Source organism: Hylaeus volcanicus, chromosome 3, assembly GCF_026283585.1.
Source record: "Hylaeus volcanicus isolate JK05 chromosome 3, UHH_iyHylVolc1.0_haploid, whole genome shotgun sequence".
NCBI classification, from domain to species: Eukaryota; Metazoa; Arthropoda; class Insecta; order Hymenoptera; family Colletidae; genus Hylaeus; species Hylaeus volcanicus.
This window is the reverse complement of record NC_071978.1, coordinates 3,370,917-3,393,806: the sequence shown is the minus strand read 5'-3', so window position 1 is coordinate 3,393,806 and position 22,890 is coordinate 3,370,917. Positions and strand designations below refer to the sequence as shown.

The 22,890-nt window shown below is 43.6% G+C and overlaps 1 protein-coding gene across 5 annotated transcripts in view; it reads left to right on the top strand.

The window, feature by feature from the left end:
* Window positions 1–4,453: 4,453 nt before the first annotated feature.
* Window positions 4,454–22,890, top strand: part of LOC128873725 (neural cell adhesion molecule 2-like) — a 62,446-nt gene continuing 44,009 nt past the window's right edge. The window contains exons 1-2 of one of the 5 annotated variants that reach the window (XM_054117498.1): window positions 4,454–4,992; window positions 5,467–5,755. Coding sequence is in view for 1 of the 5 variants with exons in the window: in XM_054117494.1 (XP_053973469.1) it covers window positions 16,285–16,294 (10 nt within the window). In the remaining 4 variants the exon portion in view is untranslated. Of the gene's footprint in view, window positions 5,756–15,901; window positions 16,295–22,890 lie in introns of those variants that run through there. The other 4 variants (XM_054117497.1, XM_054117496.1, XM_054117495.1 and 1 more) reach the window with 4 other exon arrangements.

Below are 22,890 nucleotides of genomic sequence, written 5' to 3'. Positions count from 1 at the left end.
TACATTCGAGGGTGCAGCGAGGTCTGTATTTTTTCTCTTCCATTATGGGATCTCTCGCCTCCCTCCGCGACACACTCGGGAAGAAACAACTCTGACGGTGAACTTCCACGGCGTTTTTCCTCGGGGGTAGGTGAACTTTAGCGAAGTGTGATATAGCTTCCGGCGCGATCACGAACGCGCACCAAGTCTTTTCTTCCCTTATTCAGCCGAAAATGGCCGATAGTACCTGGCTCGGGGAGTTTCTGGATTCACCGAACGAGCCCGTTTACTCTCGTTAAGGTGAGTGCCGTGGGGTGATTTACCCTCTTTACTCTGCCGCGACACCGACCCTGGGCTCTCCCGCGGGAGGCAGTCGAAGGGCTCCAGGAGAAAGGGAGTAAAACGAATCGTCCGCCTTACAAGATCCCCTTATCTGTGGCTGGAGCACCAGGAGAGATTGAAAAGTTCTTGCGAGAACGCACCATCCCCCTTTCTCACTTATCGTTACCGTGATAATTCGCAAGCCCGATCGAATTGATTATCGCGTCGCCTCGCCTCTCTCGGCGGATGTTTTCTTTCCTTCGAGGTCAAATGACGGGGAAAAAGATTCCTAATCCCCTATCGCGTAATGCCCTTGACGAGGAACCTGATAAAAACAAATATCCGTGTGAAATTCATCGATCGAATTTAAAGGTGGCCATTCCTGTTAGCCTTGCAGGCTCAGAAAGTTTTTGGTAGGTTCGATATTCGTTGCAGTGGAGAGTTAATACATTGACAGCAGCTGTCACGTATACGTGACTTCGGTGATACAGCGGTTATAGGTAGATGTCACGTAGATGAGACTCCGCTCGCGCTATCCAGCGCAGTTAGCCTAGTTTATGCAGACCTGTGGCTTCTTTCCTACCCGCGCTGTGACATTTGTTTATTTATATTATACATAGAAACTATTCATGCTTTCCCATGAGTAGTTTAAAGGAAATTTACGTTTCATTTAGATCTTTCATTCGACGGTATTTCGTCAATTTTGATGAAGGTTTTATACGCGATACATCTTTCAAAAATACTTTCACTTTCTTTTTTTTTTTTTTTTATCAGCAATGTCAGCAATGAAGGGACCTCCAAGCCCTCCAAGTTGGGGTGAAAATAGATCTCTTGATCGATAGGCTGTTCTAGAAATTCTCTTCCATACCGAAAATATAAAACGAATCGAGAACTTGAAATAAGTGCAGGCGGCACGCTAAATCGATCACAGAAATAGAAATGATAAATTTGCGAAATTTTAGTGGCCAGGATCGTTCTGAGAAATCACGTTGTACGGCCAGTTATTCTTTATCTGGGCGCCACGTCGCGTGTGAGTCATTGTCGCGATTATAACGACACAGCCGCGAGATATTCGCGTGGACAATGCTACGCGGGGAGCAACCATTAAATACAGTGGTCGCTGGAGGCGGAGGTCAAAAAGAAAAAAATACAATGGGCAGGCGACGATTTTATGTAAAGAGTGGTTTAACGAATGGTATTGTTATCATTCCGCGATGAAAAATTGTGGAAGATCTCAAAGCGAATAGGTGGTGGGCGCGGAGGCGTGAGGCAGAAAGGAAGGCGCGAGGCGAGGCGAGCACCTGCAGCCAGGGAATCGATAGCTCCTTCGCGATGAACGATGAAAAAAACTGTCTGAATAAGTACTCGTGGTTTCTTTGTCCGCGAAGTTATTCCTCTACCGTCGGTTCAATGGGTCGTGACTTTAGTAAACTCATCTCCGAGGCCCTTGAATAAATACTTGCCTCGTGCATCGAGTTCTTTTAACCTTGGTCGGATCTCGTTTTACTTCCTCGTCAAAATGGCCCTTGTTTATCGTACCGTGCGAGCGAGCTGTAGACAAAATTACGGTTTTCCTGCAATTAGTTCGACGTTAATTCGTTATCTCTTCCGTGGTTTGGTTCATCGAAGGCAGATACCAAACTGAGAGGGACCGAAAATCTAACCTGATTTAGAAATAAACGTGGAACCGACGATAGAAATATTTGGGTCACTGTTCGTCAGTTTGTCTCTTCCCAATAAAATAAAATTTTCAATAAAACTTGATAGTCGTCACTCGATCGACAACTCTGAAAGCAGAGGTGGATAGGATTTTATTCGAATAATAGAATACGAAGAGAAACTCAACGATTTCTTCTTAATGTATATTCAATTGTACAGGTGTTCAATGTTATACGTTGTAAAACGTTCAATGTTCATGTAAAACTTATTTAAATTGTATAATTCTGTTTGTAATTTTAACCGAACAAATCAGAAGACGCGTGTTTTTTATTCGACCGTTTTTTTCCACCGCGAAATAATTTATTCCGATATTTTTGCCTCCATCGGACCGTCATTTCGGGCATTAATCGAGCGTCATTTTTTCTGCTCCAGATGCGTAAAATAAACGATCAAAGCGTATTTGGAGTTGAACGCGCGCACATTTTCCTAGCCACTCTAGTAAATCTCCGATATCGCGAAACGTTTTGTATCAGCGATAGTAACTTCGAGGAATTTATATGTAGAATTAGATTCAAATGAACGCGAATACAGAGATAGGAGGTCGAGTAGCACGCGATATACAATTCTCTTTATTTAGCATTCAATCCAAGTGCCGATAATACCTTAACCAATGGCGCACGAAGATGTCTCGGTTGTTCCAACCGACCTGCGAACCAGGGATGGAAAATTATGACACCTTTATCCATGTTCGAAATGTTAGACTGTTATCGCGCTGAATTTTCTCGATTCGAAAGGAAAACACGAGTTTTGACCGCGTTTTAAACACTAGCTAGCCAATGGAGCGACGATGGCATTCGAACAAAATTCGAAACAGTATTAACTTCTTTCATACAGGGGGTCGGTTTATTTGTTTCCACAATAATGGCCGTAGGTTGACAGAGAAACGAGATATTATACCGCTCGTGTTTCTACGAATTCAGCTTGTTTGTTCGCGTCTTCGTTTCAGGAAGCTCTTTTCTTCGTAGAGAGCTTCCATCGATATTTTTCCCTCCCTCGAGTGCTCAGTTCTTCGCTCGAATGCGATTTAATCGTATTACCGGTGACTTTATTAATCATCGACAATTAGTGGAAATATTTGCTCCCGACATTACTCTTAGCTTGCAAATGGGAACGATTATTAGCAAACGAGCATCGTTCTCTTTCGCTTTCGCACGGTATTTAGATCTTTCAGCGCAATATTTATCATTTTAACGAGACAAAGGTGGTATCGCTTGTACAGAGGGTTTGTTGGGCAGAGACTTTGGGAGCTCGTTACTGCAGAATGGAAATGGATGACTCGCCCTGGAGAATGCGGAATTATTTTGTAAGATTCGTTCCAGTCGCGTCAATACCTTAGACATTGGTATACATTTGCCTAATTAGACACGGAATTTATTAACATTTCGCTACATTAAATCCCGTTTATTCGTAAAGAGTATTAATCTAACGTTTCTGCCAGAACATTTCATCGTTTAAAAGCAGCGCATGGGCGATGATAAAGTTACCCTTAAAAAATGATGTAATCGGAAGATAGTCCCCCGGTTCTTCTCGATCACCATGCATGTTCCAGTTCCTGCAATCACTCCGTACATCGAGACGTGACTGGAAAAAAAAAAGAAAAAATAATTTGCAACGAGTGCTCGACACACGTCGCAAAGGTATTTCGAATGAAAGAGGGCAATACGTTGCTGGAGACGAACGTCCCCATCGTTTGTACCTGTTGAGGCGAGTGTGTATACTCTAAGCGTTTCCAAGACGCCGCTCGCGAACGCTGACCATCTCTATCGACTTAAACTTCAACTTCCGACGTTGTGTCTCCTACTGGAGAATCTTCGGTACGACGAAAGACTGGGATTGTGGGACTCGCCTTCCAGAATATTATAGCAACTGCAAAGGAATTTTCACGCTTCCTTCAATCTCGATGTCTTTTCCGTGACTGTTGACGTAGTGGACTGTCGATCAACAAGATCTTTTTAACTTCTTGGTTTATGATTCATTTTCGTACTAGATTGCACGTAGTCTCTCCCACGATAAATGAAACATTTGTTTTAAAGAGGAGGATCAAATTGATCGTTACATAGGAGTACACAACGGACTCGATCCTGAAGCTAATCGTCACCCTCGAGAACGAGTTACGAGCACGCATAAAACAAGCAATGAAACAAGCGCTAAGAGCTCAGTCGGGCAAAGATAAGCCGGGGTGAGATAAGGAGAAGGAACAAAAAGAACGTCGCGGGGATGAAAGAAGAGATTCGAAGAGAACGCGGGTGAACGGAGAAGGTGGGTGAAAGGAAAGAGAAGAAGAGGGATTCTCGCAGGCATCTCGTCAAAAAAGATGAAGTCACCGTGGTTTTGGGGCGGCACAGAGTAGAGGGGTTGGGTTGAGTTCTTCAAGGTAGGGGCATGCGCGGCGTCCGGGGGTGCAGGATGGCGTTGGGGGTTAGTCGCTTGCCAACAACACGACGTGTAGCTCGTGCATCGCAATCGCTCGGTTTACCTGCCACACAAACGTCTTTTCTGCCTGCTCCTCGACGCTTTCGCGCAACCATCGACGCGTCGAGTGCTCTCCATACGCAGTGACGGGTGGTCGAATACGAAACCGCGCGCGGTTCACCTTTCTTCCGGTTCCCCGCGAGAACTTGGCGCACCGACACTGACAAGTGACGGAGAAGAAAGTTTGGATTCGACGATCGAATGTGCGCCCCTCGATTTTGTGTGTTTTCGCGCCCGTGAAACGGACACTTCGCCTCCAAAGTGCTCGTTAGAGGGGTTCCGAGGTTTTCCTGAGAGTTTCCACGAGAGCCAGACCGGAAGGATCGAGGATCTTCCGCGAAGGAAAATGCTTCACTTCGAACTCGTGCAACCGGAAAGCGTGGCCGTCGGAGGACCCTGGTGATCCTTACGTGACGCACATCGGAGATGGACAACACTTCTTTAGAATTATAAACTAATGGAAACGTAGCGATATATTCTCTGCGTTCATCGTGTTGAAGAGTTGCGTGGATTAGCTTGCATAATGTTATTTTGTTCTAATACCCATTCGAAGTAACGTGTGATTAATTTACGAAATTTTCTTGTGACGATTAAATATTATTTGATTCTTCGATCGCGCTTTCAATCAATTAATTAAGCTTATCGGGAGAAACTCACATTTACTCAACGTCGAAAATAATTTCATTTTATAATTCAGACTGGTAATTTTCGATATTGTTTTGTTCTAGCATGTTTGCACAATAGCATATGGAAAATTTGCGAAACTGTTCTGGAAAACAGGAACAGAAATAATATTTGGCTTCCTCATAAACCATGCTTTTGAATTCAATTAGTCAAACTTGTTCAAATATGGTTGTAATCGTTCGATGTGGAATTTAATTTAATTTCAGAGATACGCGTGAAACACGCTTTTTCTTTCATTCTTTAATATAAACTCTTGGTTCGTCCGATAAATTTGTCCATTTCTGGTGGCAGCGCGAACCGATCTCGAGAAGAAGGTGCTCGTGGACGGAGGTGTTTGTGGAATTTCGCGTGGGATCTTCCTCGATCGGACGATTGATTTGCCATCTTGTGCATGACACAACAAAGGTGTGATGCAAGTGGACCGGAAGTCACCGCGATATTACTGCAACGTGTTACCGTCACTGCAGTGAACGACGCAAAAAAGTGCGCGTAACTTCGATCAGGCTCGCACAAGGCTGCATTCCGTCGCTTTTTGGATCTTACGCCCCGCAAAGGGCCATCGACCAGAAAGAGAACGAAGGTACGACTACTCTGTAGCGAATATTCGACTGGGAACGCGGCACGATTGAAGCGGCTAGCATGCTTTGTAACAAGACCAGCGCGTAGTGTATTCCTTTGACGAAACTCTTAAGCGTTCCGAACTTAGCTTTGGAAACAAGCTGGGTTTTCTCTCTAACGTCGACCATGGCAATGCCAAACGCATTTATACGGTAATTAAGGTTAGGTTTAAAAGCAGCTTTCGACTATACCTCTCCATTGAGCTACCTACTCTCCTACTGCTAGACGATACAGGATGGCAATCGCAGTACAACTGGAAAAGAGATCTTCGTTCAAACGCAAATAGGAAATGCAGAATAATATTTGTTTAAATCTACAGCACATGTTTTTACATAGTATTTTACTAACGAATACCACGATATTTTTTGCTTGAGAATTTTCAATTTTTGGCATTGACAGCAAATCCAATTCAGGTTTCATTATTCGCCTATAAAGTAGCCCCATTATTCGATGGAATTCCATTTTATCAAAAATGAATCTAGGGTAACTTCATAACGGACAGCTCGTACGTACTCATATACAATGTTGCATGCACGTAACATCACGTTCGTTACGTCGTTGATACTTGCATTAGTGTCAAACTCGCGCAAATATTTTGCGTAATGCTGGCGTATATTGTTACTAATTATAGGACTTTGTTTCCCGCGTAACAATGGGATCGCTTTATTTGTATGACTAATATGCGCGACCTCGTGCGTCAATACACAAGGGTTTTCAGTTGGTTTCGCGATTTCATTTCGAATTTCTGTCTCCTAGCTAGACTGATTGAAAGATGGGATTGTATAATTTGATCAAGTTCTCTGTTTAATGTGAATCCTAAAAATAGTATAAAAATAATAAACGAAGGTGTATTGAATAGATCAACAAGTAAAGTCTCGAGGGTTGAAAGCTGAAGCCCCATTCGTTTCGCGGCTATCGGAGGATCCAGCATCAAATTTTTCCGTCAAATAAGCAACCCACTCTCCTTGCTGAATAAGCTAGGCTTTCGAAAAATTTATGTACACTCCGGAGAGGATTTCTCTGATTACGAAATTGAATTGGCCTGAGCTTTCTACGCGTCATAGCGAGCGAAACTAAAAACGGGCTGCGCTTGATCGAATACCTTCGAATTCTCAGGGACAAAAGATAGTTTACTTTTAGCGCGTTACAATATTTGCCCTACACTTCTACGGTTCCCCAATTCTGTTTCGCTTCGATTCGTAATAGACTTCCCGCGCGTCCACTGTAAAAGGGGCAGAAGAAATTCGTGCAAGTCTAGTATTATTTATACAGCGTCCCATGGGTTTTCCGTATAAACTCATTCAGCGTGTTCTGTGACTAAAAAGAGTACGAGTACCTCGTACAAAAATGAGTCCACGAATGCTTTATTAGAAACTTGGAACAGAAATATAAAATTACATACAGTTGAGAGTAATATAGTTTCGTTGTTTGAGAACGTCTGTACGTGAAAATCCTTATCTCTTGTTTAATCCGGATAATCGAGGTTCTCCTGTGCTTCTATATTTTCAAATAAATTCTAGCTTGTTTCTCCTTTACTCCATGTAATACTCCTTCAGAGGAGAACAACATAATTGGTTCTTTGAGGGCAAAAACAGATGCTGTTATGAATGAAAGAATTTAATAAGAATTCCCTATCTATATAAAGAACGAAGATAAAAATCTAACAATCGTATTACATCACATATTTACGCGGCTACCAATTTGTAGGAAATGGATCGCGTTATCTACGTAAAGTATCTATTTTTCATTTCAATTAAGGAAACAAACTGCGCGCCAACCAATGGGAATTGTTTACCATGTTCCTTTGGGAGGGATCCGTCAGTTTGACATCGATATGTGCGAGCATCGCGTGTTGTTGTCCTTTTCGCTGGAATCGAGCAAGTGGCGTACCCGTACATTAAATGCTCGAATTAATTGAAACGAAGGCAGTCGTTCGTGCGGCGTTTCGCGCTTAGGATCTCGATGTGCTTTTCGTCCAGGTCGATTTTATTCCGGTGTGCTCGATAAATACCGTAATCTCGAGTCATGGCAGCGCAATTACCGTGAAACGTTAGGAGGGACACTCGCCCGTGTAATTTGGTGTGGATCGTTCCCGTAATTCTTCCTTCGTGCGTGACGCGAAGTACGGCGAGGGGTTGGACGACGAAAGGGGCTGTCTTCGAAAACATTATAACTGAGAAACTCAATCCAATTGTTTCCGACGTAATATGTAATCAGCCGCATGATTCTTGTCTGCTAGCTCTACGGCTCCTAACCTGGCTATTTTATGCAATCTTGTCTCTTCCTCTTCGTGGCGCGATTTGCAAGAAACCAAATGAAGAGTGGATTTCGTTAAAAGCGTTACTGTTTAGATTAGCTCTTGAGTGTGTAATCTAGAACGCTTACACAAAGATCAGAATAAATAGGAATGGAATGAAACTGATAGGATGTTACAATTATCCGTGTGAACTGTTTCGAACTGTAACTATTCAGATTAACATCGCGTGGAATACACGATGGCATGTTTAACTTAAATCCTAAGCATACACTGATACGAAACGTGTTCAGTGTGTCAACATACATGGATCACGGAATGACAATAGATTTAATCTTTCGTTAGCGGGGAACACTGGCCTCGTGTAATTTGGTGAGATCGTTTCCGTAATTCTTCTATCGCGCGTGACGCGAATCATAGCGTCGGGTGTTGGTCGAAGAGACAGGGGTAGAAGCAATTGGAGAGGCCCACTTTTCCCAGACGGAAGTTTTGCTCGATGCCGGTGTTTCGCGCGGATTATCATTCCGCGGGGCGAAACGACAGCAGCATAGGCGGGATTTCGAGCATAACGGCCACTCGAGCCGACCGATTCGCTGGCAGTCAACAATTCATCTTCATTCCCGAAGCGTAATTTCGGCAATTGCTTTCTATCGATCGAACGGGCCTGGTTATTTCGAAATACACAGAACGTTTCGTACACCGCTGAATGCACAACACCCGAAAGAGGAGATTACGCCACCGCTTGTTCTACGACGAGCTTAGAAACAATGGCTCCCGCGAAGCGTTTTCGAAGCGCTGCCAGGCCCGGGGATGTTCGCTGATTTTTCGACGGCCGCGCAAATAAATTGCTCGCTAATTGCGAATAACGCGGAAACTTAATTAGCGCGCTCGTATCGCCAAGCTATTTTGTGTACGTCGACCCTCCGGAGCTTCCTTGTTATACGAGCGTCCCGTTCTTTCGGTTCTGTTGCCTCCTGGCGATCGCTTAAATCATATTCACGGATGATTTCGATCGAGCATTTCGAGCCTCATTTTCCGGACATCCTGCATAATTCGTATACCGTGGAGAGAAGTAATTACAAATTGCTAGTCAATTTTCCACTCCATCACGACAAATTGCAAAGAGAGTAAAAGTTTCACGTTTCGATATAATCGCATAAAGAACGCGCGATTACGCGAAGTGTTTAAATGATCTTACTCTGGTTATATCTGCTCGCGCGATTAAATAAAGCAGGATTAGGAAAGAATTAATCGCTAGAATTTTAAAATTAGCGCAGGTCGTAATTCCAATTAAGAAACGCGGTAGGTACACCCGCCAGAGGAAGATGTGAATGTTTTATTTTGTTGTAAGCTTCCTGTGTGTATAATGCTAAACCGTGTTGTTTCTTTATCCCCAGAGTGCACAATTGAAATGTTGCCCGACAGACCGAATGAACTGCAATCGCAGTCAAGCGCGTTGTAGTTTGCAGTGGTTGGATTTTTAAAGGAAAAATAAAGCTGGTATACAGTGTTCTACGTATAGCTGAAGGGACTTTTTCCTGGAGATATTTAACAATTTTTATCCTGGACAACTGAAATGTAAACTGCCTGCCACTTTATATTTATTCACCGTTGGCGACCCGTCAACTTGAGCTGCCGACGTATAAAAGAATATTATATTCCTTGGCCACAAAAATTGCATCGCAGCATATCATAGATACAAATTTAGTTTTAAATTCTATGGAACAATACTTCCGCGTCCATTAATTTTCGACCTGTCTTTATTCGAAATAAATGTTTCTTTTCTTTTAAATTATATTAAAAAATCCACTCGATACGAGAGTATTCTTTTTTTTTTTTTTGCATTTTCATCACTGTTTATTTGGCTCGAAAATCGACGTGAAATCCTGGAGGACTCGATGAATCGACGACGCTACGCCTGTTCTTTCGTGGCGACCTCGCAATTACAGTGTTAATTAAACGTGGGGAATAGCTCGAGCCTGTAATAACTGCTAATCCCGTATTATTACTGGACATCGATTATAACAGTTCGGGAACGTGACGCGCGACTATGTCTAAATTGAATTAATATAACGCGTAGGCAGCTTGGCGGAAGCTCGTGTGGCGAAGAGGATGAAAGGGATGGGAGAGAGGTGAACGATATGTCGTCGTTTCTGGGACTATCGGTATTGACGCGATTGCGGAAGAGGGGCAATGGATAGATAATTAATTACTTTTATTACAATTAGTCGAGCGCTATGCAGACGACTCCGCGTGTCGACAGTTTAGCCACTTTGTTAATTGCGATTCCATTTATCGACGTTTGCGTCAGGGTCTCTAACGAAAGAGGTCTCCAGCGAAAAATTAAGAGGTACAGTTTTATTAATTGCAGGAGGACTTCAATTCAAATTCGAGGATCCAACTGAAATCCACGTTCTTCCGAGTTTTGTTTAAAGAAAATGATTTCACCTATCAGTTTCACACTTTCCTTGTGTCTTGCATGAAATCTGGTAACCTTTTGACTGGAAATGGAGAATCTTCGCGGACAACAGAGAAACGTTCACTGTAATGTTCACGCGTTGAAAAATTCCAATTCGTTTTAAAGTTTCGTGTACAGAATCGAAGAGTGTACATAGCTCGACGAAGAGTTTGCCAACTTTTTGAGTTCTGCCATAATGCTTCACGAGCATATTCCGAAGACTTGAAATTTTCAGAAAGGACGAAGAAATCGTTTTCCTATGTTCGACAACGCGAAAGGATTTATTCGTGAAAAATCTCATCGCGCGCGTAAAATAAATTTTGAGTTTAATCTATTAAACAAGCCGGAATATTTGATCGGCGAATTACACGTCCGTTTCGGTCCCTATTCGAGAGATTTATTTATCGCCGAGTTTCGAATAAACGGCAATCAGGCGGGAAAATTGCGGAAGAGAGAAACGATGGCTTTTCATTTTCTCCTTCGTCTCGATCGCATTTTTATCCCTGGAACGTGACCCGCAGGTGTCAGCCATTGTAAAAAATTCCATTTCGTCGTTGGACGTTGACGCTCGGGAGCCAATAATGATTCTTGGACGTGCCCCCGGTTGCATTTTCTCTCACCTGCGAGAATACTGTCGGGACATTCGACTGCCAGCCTAATGGTGGCCAGACCAGGCGACGAACAATTTTTCTCACGATATTCTCATCCCCCTCTGCGCACCCGTGTGTTCCATATACGAGAACAAAACGGGTATTACATCCGAATACCGGCACCGTCGTGTTTTTCGTTGGAAATTCGCCGGACGTACCACAGAATTACGGTATTTCTGATAGGTCACCGTGTTTTATTCGGTTTCGTGGATATTCGGTTGGTCGTGTAATTGGACGCAGATGCCACGATGGCTTCCTGGAAGCGGTGATACGCGCGCTGTGTATGCATTTACGTGTACGTAAGCTCGAATAACCCAACAAACTTTGTGTTTCCTTTCTCCCCCCCCTCCCCTCGCCCCCCGCGCGCGCGCGGGTGTGTGTGTATGTGTGCCTTTTTGTTTATTTATTTTTTTCATTTTACCCCAACGTAACGCGCGCGTACCGGTTGCAGTTGGTTGGATAAAAGTTGTTCCGTGTTAATAGTAATAACGTTACCCGGTATACACATGACAGGGAAATCCCTGGTAATGGAAAAGTACGGAGATGCGGCAACTAATCCCCTGTAATAATATCACGGACGCGCCGGGAACGGGTCAACTATTTCGAATTAGGTCGTGGATAGAAGAACCCGTGATACCGTTGCGCGGAGTACATTTGAATATACATGCAAATTTGAATCGATTAACCTACAATAATACATCAGGAACGCAAGGAATACACGGAGAATATGTTTTGTAGCCGTGTTCGCCGAGTGGTGAATGCAACGTCGCACGGTGAAACGCGATGTACAGTCTGTGTGCTCGCGAGAGCGGCACGACGGGTTTGAAATCGATGCAAGACTGCCAAAACGATGTTATCGAAACCCTTAGGAAGGAACAGATGTTCGTCGAGGCTGCATTAAAAGGGTACGGTTGCGGAGGTCGGGTTTAATTCGATGACGGATCGTCTACATAAGTTATTAAGCCGCTCAGGGTGTGTTGACTTCGCGCGAACCAACGTTATACGCAATTTCCGCGTTAACGGTTTATTATAAATGCATCGTTAAACGCAACGCAAGATAGCCATGCCGAAAAGTAATTAATTCAACGTTACGCGATATGTCGCGTTCGACGATATAGTATTTTGCTCCATTTGTCGAATGAATTACAAACCCTGATAATTATCGACACTGGTAGCAACACGAGAATAATTTTATAACGTATTTTGTCCTATATAATTATAAAAATAAATTCCGTTTATTCCGATAAAAAGGAATAACCTAATATACACGAGATGTAAGGGAATGTTATGGTTGAATTCACGATTGACTTTCCTCGTGAAACATACGTAAATCGCGTATCATTCCTCGAAACAAATTTCTATAGAAATTGTATGACCGAAATTACATTACAAAGTCGCGATGAGGAAGTATGAGAAACGGAGAGATTAGTTGCCGTAACCGTAATTACATCAGTCGCGGTTCCGTGTCCAGCAACCTTTGTGTTTCTTCCCGAGTGCTCTTTGATAATTAGGAGAAAGTTGTGTCCGTCTAACGAACTACCGCGTACTTTTAGACGGATACAAAAGCGAAAAGAAACGCAATCCCGAGTAGTAATCCCAAGAGAGGTGGACAATGAAAGAAAAAGACAGGAAAGGAACAGGATAAAGGAACGAACGAACACAAGGCAACAAAGGAGTAAACGGCAACCACGGAGAAGTCTAAATAAAACAACGAAAGCGACGGGACAGGTAGTTGCACAGCGCGCGTTGAGGTACAGAGAGAAATTCCAATTCCGGAAGAAGAGGGATGGACGCAAAGGAAAAGCGTGGGTGTAAAAGCAGCTAACAGGCGATCCAGGAAACGCTCGATGCTTGCGCGTTCGCAGCGTTTAATTCAACGGCTAGCGAATAAATAATGTACCTTTGATAAAGTCGGAGACCTGACTCGGTGCAATTGACCCGAGAGCCAAAGAAGCTTAATTATTCAAAGACGAGAGGAATCCGTGTACGTACGCGACACCATCGCCACCGTTTCACATCGGATCGACCAGCTATTTCATTTAGCGAACGGATCCCCCACCCGCTATAATCCTTATCGTGTGTATTAGGCAGTAATCTTGCCGGCTGAATAAGGCTTTACACTAGGTATGCCGCATTAGCACCGATCACCGCTACCTGGGCACCGGTTCAATTGGATCGTCGAGATTGTAGCAGGTATCAGGAAACCGCCAAAGGAATTACTTTTCCCCATTTAATCTTTGCGTTGAACGAGGATTCTTTAAGGGCGCCCCGGAGAAACGTACGCGGATCTTTCTCATCCGGGTCTCTGAGATTAATTGAACGAGTCGTTACCGTTCACGAATCATCGATCCGTTCGCGATTCGTCCACTTCGTTCGGATCGTCTCCTTTGCCGCGAGATGAATAACGAAAAAAGAGACGTGGAAATTTTAAAGCTGCACGCTTTTGCCTTCTGGCTTCCAACGGTTAAAAGGATGACGAACCGTGCTAACTCTGTAAATATTGAACAATAATATCCGGTGGGCAGCGTTTGGGCCACGAGCCATAATTTAAGCTCCGCTATAGATCAAGGACGGAGCAACGATAATTAACATGCAGTAACAAGGTTACATTAATACGCGGCTTTCAATCTTGTTAAATTATGGCAGGTGGCGTGGCGTAACGTTCGTCATTGTCTGTTGCGTGCAGCGATTGTCCTGATACCAAATAATTTGTCCACCTTGCGAGTATTGTATCGAGAGTTACGCGAAGTTGATAAACGCAGCTGTTGTTGTTTTCAAATTGAATGCGTACGAAGATATTTTGATCGAATTAAATGTAAACGGTACATCTGATTTCCTTTCGTTGAATTCGCATCACCGTAATTAATGGTTTTGCATTAATTATTCCGTCATCATCGTGTGCATTAACATAAGTAATTACGCATTAAAATAATAATTAGTTATTTCAGATCCGTCTACGATTCAATTAATGAGGATTATCGAGTCGATATTGTTTAAGCTGTTCTCTTGTGTCAATTTTGCCATACCTTGATTTTTACACCTGTGATCACACGGGGAGAATATTCGTTTTTAAACCGAACGAAAAAACCCAAAGTCTGAGAAAAATCAGAGGTAACCAGAACCCACGCTGAAGCATATTAACGAACGTTTGCAAGTGTGGTCGATTATGAGAATAAAAAGCGGGGCTGCGAAGGGCCGCAAATTTTATCACGGCTAATAAGAACTCCGTAGCTCCAGAAATTTTATGAGCGCTGCCCGCGCATTACTTCAGCGTTCCGATAGCGTAACACGGTAATAAAAGCAGACCATTTGAAAAATGCCTCTGCCAATAAAAACGTGGCAGACCATTATTCCATGGCGCGACCATTTGTGTAACTAGCTAATAAAGCTTATCATGCACGGAGATTGTAGATTAGCAATGTCACGGGAAATCTGTCCTCGATATTGTTGGACTTTTTCAAAAGAACACTTCGGTATACATTCATACTCAACGATAGCAAAGAATTTCTTTATTTCATCGAGAACAGGATCATTATTGGTCTAATCATTATTGATTATTTCTACAACTGTACGTAACTATTCCTGGTAGTACAGAATTATCTATCCAAACAGGTAATTACAGGGCGGGAACATCGATGGAAAACAGATAATATTAATACTGTACAACCGCCAGTGATTACACTGGCCAGCGCAAGTAGAAACAGTTAGTTCTGGTCAAACACGCTCTATAACTAAGTTCTCCCTTATTTCATTCTTATCACGATTTCCGCTTGTGGTTACAATAAAATTCATTTTTTGTTCCTGACAAACGAGAATAGCCGTAAGTACAGGAAACTCGAGTATCAAAATGAGTCAATATTTATTATGCTCGAAACCCTAGACGAAGTTGAAAAATAAAACCCCATTAACGCGTCCAGTTGCGGTCCAAGCGCACAATGAAATCTCTGTGGCGGGCTTCAGTGTCCGTTGCTGTGTTTTAATTACGAAAAACCAGTGGCGAAATAGCATGCATCTTTGCGCCTAGTCCGATACGGTTGCGGTAAAAATATTGGAATATTTTCTCGCAGATGATAGGGTGTGACAATTATTTCGCGAGTTCACAGGAAAACCGTACAACCGGTTAAAGCGACCGTGAACTCGTGACAAGTTCCCTCTGTGACGCTGATTTGAAATCGAGTTCATTCTCCAATGCCTTTATTGTTCAATTTTTACGGGACACGAATAAAAAGGTGGCGCTCTTAACGAGGAGCTTTGTTTTCCGTTTCATTTCCGTTAGTACTGGACAAAAGACACCCCTTTCCATGGGCGCACCGCGAAATTTATTTTCAGGTCTATCCATCGTTCTGAATTAATCCTCCGAGGTCTCGACTGACCCTACACGTTTCTGAATAATTCACGACCTAATTTGGCTAGCGACAATGGTTTCGCGATAATTGTTAATTACGTTTGAATGTACGATACTGTGTCGCTACGTTTTAAACGTTTCAATAAAAGGGCAACCTTCGGCCGAATAGAAACAGCACGTTCGCCTCTTCCTTTTCGGTTGATATCCGCATGAATCTCAGATTTCCTCTCCATTCATTCGGCCTCTTTTCAGACTAGCGTCGCGGAAATTCAAGCTCCGCTACGAAACTACTCTACCATCCGCGCTACAACCTGAAATCTAACGACGAAGACACTCACAGTAACGAACGGTCTCGCGTTTCAGCCGGCGTTGCGGCTCTTATAACTCGGCTACTACGCCGTCCTGATTTAACGAATTCGTTTCGAATGCTCCTTGAAATCGTATCCTGAATGGATTAATTTATGCTCGGGTAAATTCGAGTAGAAAATTATGTTTCCGCGATGAAATAGTGCTCGCTGGGGAAAAGTCAGTGGAAAATGTACGTTGGCTAAAAGTTTGGAAGAGATTCTGCGAATGGTAATAACGTTCTAATTGGAAAACGTTAATACGAACGACTACAGTATCAGGCGACGGATTCAGTGTCCTGAACAAGGGAGCCAGATAGGACATGCAATTGGAAACAGTCTGGGAAGAGGCGGCGACGCTCGTAAACGAATGCAAAACGAACGAGAGTGAAAGAGCGGAAGAGTGAGAGAGAAAAGGGTACAGGAAAAGGGGTTGGAGGATGAGCACTAGTAAGTAGCATCCGGAAGGTTGACCCCGCGGTACAACCCTGGCCATTATCATCCAAGCGAAAGAGAGAAGGAGGAAGAGTCTGGCCTTTGCATAACGTACACCAACTTACCGACCCGTCGGGGAAAACGTATTACAGTAATTTTACATGCAAAAGTTATTACCTGAAATTGTCTGAAAATTGCTCGCGAGACCACCCTTGGTGTCCCATCCTCTGCTTGACCTTTCGCCCCTTCGCAGTCGATTCCGCTGTCTTTTAAAGTAAACCAACGTGTACACGCTCTTCGAGTCGTGACTTACCTCTATCGCGCTAAAGTATTTATTTCTCGAGTAATATTTTACTGCGCGAGGATTTTTCTTTGTCAGCTATCGACTTCGAAGCGTTAGTCGGAAATGCAACCACTCGCGAACGGCTTACCGATTGATGTGCCACCAGGAGGTGAATTCCTTCACTCTTTCTGCCCTGTGGGACGACGTTAGGTGTATTCGTCACACCTGTGTGCAGTGAATGTTATCATTTACCACATTTGTCTTTAGAATTCAAATTTTGAACTTTGTTCAGCCAGTTACGAATACAAATTTATTCGCACTGCAAACAAGTAAAAATATTGCTTTTCTCTGATCATGGTACGATTGGTAGTGTTTGTTTTTATTATCGTTAATTTCCGAAAGGTTCTCCCTGAAACCTGAAAGCTCGCAATTGCAGCGGGGTCTCCAGAGAAAATTTCTCGCATCGAGTTTCGTTTTCACGTAACAGTACGACGTTCGTTGCACCCAGAAACAGGTCGACTCGCCATTTTTTCCCTCGGCAGCTAGGCGACCTCCTGAGATAGGACAGATGGCGTGACGAATATCGCGTTCGACTGGTAATTACCAGCTGGAGGGTATAACGTGGGTAATGAAACGGTCAGACGTTGCCGTTCCCAGTGGGAAAGCAACCCTTCGTGCCACCCTGCGGCTACCTGCAACCCTTGTCTCGAAACCGAGCGGGAAGACTTATCGGATCCCGCTAACTATATCAGGCTTATGTCTCTTTCGGTATCCGGGAAACCTCATCGGAAGTGACTTCATTTCGAGTCGTTTTAGAGGTCGTTCCCAGGGGCCCCAAACGTGGAAACTGTACGCAAAATGATATATACGGACGGAATATATACGTATGGAATACGTACCATAAATTGATACAGTATCGGTGATATTTTACCGATGGTATAATTTATAATTGCGACGTAAAATGGTACTTGGCAAAACTGACTTAGTTTAGAGGGTGAACTCGATCAGGCTACGTTTGGGAAAAGCATTGTGCGGCGCAGACACGCGTCAATCGTGGCAACAGTAAAAGCCTGCGGGAAGGTTTTGTCGACGGATAAGTGGTTTTTCGATATAAAGTCGATCGCACTTTGAGGCCAAAGCGAACGTGTAACCTTCCTTTCACCCCTCCGAACATAATTTCATCCTCAATACCGTGAGTGGTTCTCGCGAATTTCTGTACCCTCTTTCGCCGATACATTACCTTTTTCTTTCTATACGCGTGCAAGATGATACGCCTAAGAGTAGCGAGAAATCCGATGGAACACCACCTCTTCACCCCCGTCCCATCGTCGACGTCCTTTCGATTTCTCGGAAAACAGACCATCCTGACGTTATTTCTACCTCCCCCGTTCGATCTTCCTGCAGCTTACTCGATCGATCTTTTATGCCATTCGTTCCACCGAGGCACGGTACCAGCACGTCGAGTTTCTGGCTTCAAAGCGACCATTGCCGGTAACCGCGTTGTGAGATCGATACAAAACTTGAACCTGTAAGAATATTTCGTTCCCGCGACGTTATTCCCGTTGGAGAATCGCTGCACCGTGGCTCACGTCTGGAGAAATACCTCGCAATGGCTTAAAAAGCGTACAGTAGTTGCCTGCATGAGGCAATTTCGACATAAATCTTTTCAAGCTACTCCGAAATATTCGGTAGAATCATAATTTTTTGTCGTCTCTCAATTTGGTTCGAACCGGAAATTTATTCAAATTTCGTGGTCGACCGTTGATGGAATAAAAATACGATACTAAAATGAAGTATAATAAATACACGCGCGTGATCGTCTGACCTAACACACGCGTAGACGTAGTACTCGTTAATAACCGTGTTGTCAACTATTCCCGTTTTTAATTAGCTCGGCGCAGCTATCTTGCATAAACTTTAATGAAAATATATTGCACGGGCGCGATAAACTATTACAACGGTAGTCCACTATGAAGTATTCGCGAACTTATCTCGTACGAGATACTATAAACTGCGAAACACATTATAGTCCAAGCTGGTCGGTAGTATGTTCCTCGAGATTTCGTTGAAAATTTTATTCGCACTGCGGATTACTTATGAATGAAATTAAACTGAACTTAAATGTACGTGAAAAGTTTATAATACCACTACAACTGTCTGTCCTGATATCAATAAATTATTTCAGAAGGCAATAATTAAGCCCAGCGTGTGTTTCGTGGAGTTTCAAGCTTCTACATTTGCATCAAAGGGCTGCAATAAAGTTAAAACGTCATGAAACGGCGTGTGTGAAACGTTAAATTGTGGAGCGAATCTAATCCTAGGATTTTCGATGGTGTAAAATTCTCGCGTGAACTTTCCGCACTTTTAATCTTGCAATATCCGTAGCAAACAAGCAGCCGAACCAGCGGAGAACGTTTCGCAAATGAACAATTTCAGCCGTGCCCGAGTGTACACTCGAATCTCCCCGACATCGGTGTCTAGCTTACTTATTTTGCATCACGAATACCTTATCTCTCGACCGTTTCTGTTTTTAATTAGAGGCGCTGTAGGTATCCGAGCAGCACGCGAATCGTAACGATAACGCGCGTCCATTTGCGATAAACGATTCCCGTCGTTGAATTGCAAAGCGTTGGGCGGCGCCTCGGGTAATGCAAATTTTCATATTCTACCTACGAACGGACAACTTTTCGTTAAAAATTAATCGAACATAAAGGTTCGCGGATGTTCTACCAGTCACTTATCTTAACGTTTCCACTGTTACGGATACAACGAAGAAACGAATGTTCTTTACCCGAGAGGATATTACTACGTTTATCTATGAATTATCTTCGATCGTCGTACGAACGAAGCAACAAGGCCCCGTTAGTATACGCGCATCAGATTTGAATCGCAGAATTAATGAAAATTTGCGCGCTCGTCTGTTTAAACGCGGACGCACGGCGGTAAGCCGATCGGCTTTGCTTGGCTTACGACTCTGCCGGACAAATAAAATATGACAATTAGCATTCTTTAGAAGCCGCAAACCAGGGGAGCCGTCATATCGGGCGGGGGTTTAAAATTTTCGATGACTCACCAGTGCTCGGCTATGGATTCCCTTTTACAAGGCTCGTGGCCACGCGTAAACGTAAATACGCTCGCGTAAATCCGGGCTAAGCCGCCTCTGTCCCTGTTTCGACTTAAGTCGTTAACCCAGGGTCGTGATGTAACGGATGGTGCGCTCCTCGACGGGGTGAAAATAAATTCGCGACGCGTTTTCGCGAAAGCAGGCCAATAAAAGTGGGACTCGGCGAAAGAGTGCCTGTGCACCCAGCGCGTCCAAAATTCCTATCTCGGGTTCCCTTGTAACGCACACAGACGCAATCGTGTCTCTCTTTCTCCTGCGAAAATTCTGGGTGGCTTGACGCAAGGCAAAGATCGATTTCTTACCCTTGGCGCATCGTCTATAAAGCTCTTCGAATGATAAATTCCTCACATCTTATCTCATTTATAATGCAACCTGCGAAAATTATCGAGATGAATTTTGATATACCGTTCTCCCAATAAGCGCGACGAAAGCGTCACGGTGTTTAATATTAATGGAAATAAGAATTGCGCAATGCTGGAAACCCACGACGCAGATCGAATTAGGAAATGTTGAGCCCGCGAATGCAGCCCCATCCCCTGCTTGCATAAAACATGCAGGATGAGATTCTGTGTACTTTGAGGATGATCCGTGGGCGCATCTGTCGCGCTCATAAGCGATTCCCTGTCGTAGGCCCCCAGAGGCCGGTGAAAGACGACCCGCGTTGAATCGCGGTTAGTCACGCGTGTCAAATGAGCAAACCTAAACAGATTACCCGGCGATTGGCCGATACGGTCGTCGTCCATCGTCGCTTGGGGGAGTTGCCCCCGTCCCTGAGATTCTCGCTATCGCGGTGACAGATGTGCCGGCTAATTTCGAGTCCTTCCTCCTTTTTTATCGCTCGTTTTATAGTGTAGGGCGCGGTATGCGGTTAATGGGGTATTAGATGGAAGGAATTTCACGAGGGTGAGTCTTCGTTCCTCGCCACGCCGACGCGAGCGTCCCCTGAAATTGGTTCCATTGCGTTGTTAAGCGCGTCGTTGAAATTTGTCATATAGGAGTCGCGCGTACAGGTTTTATGAAGGTCAGTACCATAACGATTCACCAGAACATGAGCTGCACGACTGAATCGATTGAAGGAAGGAAAGCACACTTTTGGACTTTCGAAGCAATTCATGCATTATAAGGTTTTTCAATTAATTTTCTATACTTTCTCTGCTTATACTATCGATTATTAACCCTTTGCACTCGGAACCCTTTGCATCGCGAATCTAACAAATTTTGTTAGTGACATCGCTGCAAACATAAAGAATTTCTCATTCGCGATGCTTCAAGAAAGCTATAAGAACTTATAATCAAGCCTAATAATACCAAAAAGGCACGTTTCCAAAGTTGGACTATTTTATGTAATGCTACGCCTGTATGCACGTAAAAGAACGGCAAAAGTGGATAGCTATACGTCGACTTTATTGATTAGCTATTATTAGAATATAGAAATGTTATCCATTTACTGTGTGCGGTCCATATGTGCCTTAGCGCTTCATGACAAATGAATACGCGACGTGGCCGTGACGCACACAGGAAACGAGGGAATTACTCGGCAAACGGGGCCGGACGTGAATGATAAAGTTTATTTTGAACGGCGGAGATGCGGGTAGTATTGTTTTCCCCAGAGATTTCGCGTTATTTACTCGTTTCTGGACCGACAGTGGAAATGCGGGAAGATGCGAGGCGTTCAGGTTGTCCTGCAGGATTTTTCTTCTGCGGTTACGCCTTCGCTATACGGGGCGAGTCACGGAGATTCATCTCCTTGAGTTACTCGTAAATTGTACGTTGTGTGAAAAAGAGGTTTATCGCATGGTGTGGTTATGAGTATGCTCTGTTACTCGAAACGTTATGAAACGTCGAGCGGACACTTACTATGTGGAATCAGAAGTTGCTAATTACCTAGATGTTTCTGGAATAATTTGTAATTTGTGTGACGCGAGGAATGACGTCCATTACGCTTAATGGAAGTGAGTAATTGGTTAACGAGCTAAATTCGTACACGTTGAAGTACGTGTTTCGGTAGTTATAGCCTCATGCCGTGACGACGCGTTCTCCTCGTTGGATTAATAAATAAATAAACAAAAGCAAAAGCGACATACTGTCCATTGTACTTTCGTTTGAAACATTTGTTCGCGCAATAAACAGTTCGCAAGTAATTTAATGTGGCCGAATTGGGTGATTCACCTCGTAGACTTTCCCCGGCAATTATACACGTCGGATAACACTTGGGGCAACCGTTATGTTGAAAAGTTTGCCAGCGAGGGGAACGCGGAAAAGTGGTGGGCGGATAATGGAAAGTATCGAGATAAGTATTGCGGTGATGAATTATTAGCGATTCGTGAAACGTTTGGAATTAAGCTACCACCATTTCTATAAAGAAAAAAAAACATGATAAGAGACGAATCTACGAGCAAATGTGATTTGAAAATGATCAGTTTTGTATATCAAAACTGGGATTTCTTGAAACTTCACGAGGATTCGCGACGAACGAGTGGCCGTTGAGCCAAATTTTCCTCGATGCACAGACGGAATACGTGAAGCCAGGAAGACGTTATGCAGCTGGAAGTATACGTCATGTTCTATTCCCTTTTCCCTTCCTTTGGTCCCTCGAGCCCAGTAACGTAATAGTATTTCGTAGTTATGTATACGTGGGAAATGACTCGCCGCCTAAGATCAAAGGATCGTCGAGGGAGTGAAAATCCGTGAGACGGACCGAAGCAAAAATTCTTTACCTGGTTGCAAAGTGCTTAGCTTTTTTGGCTGATTTACGTCACCCATTCGACGCTCACCCGGCCGGAATCGGATCGATACCAGCATCTAATTTGAATTCTTCCACGATATATACAGTACATAGATTTCGCACAACGAAACACTGTTCCTATTTCATTAACTGCGATCCTTTATCCCCCTCCACCCCGAATGTTTCTCGGTAAATGAATATCCTTCGACTTTAAGTTACACGCAGTTCGACAGGTAGGCGAATATGCTTGAAATTACTGAAATTACAATCTGAATTCTGAAACGAAATTATATTTCACGTCGAACGAATGAAAGCGTGTTCAAACGTTGGCAATAAATCGGTGTACAGTTTTTTTATTCGTCATCGATTACTGGAATAAATTGCTGTCCATCTCTGGCTGAATACTGATTCGAGCCACTGTATGAATTCACGTCGAGCTCGGGTAATTCGATTCGTATCGCGATTCTTCTAACAACGCG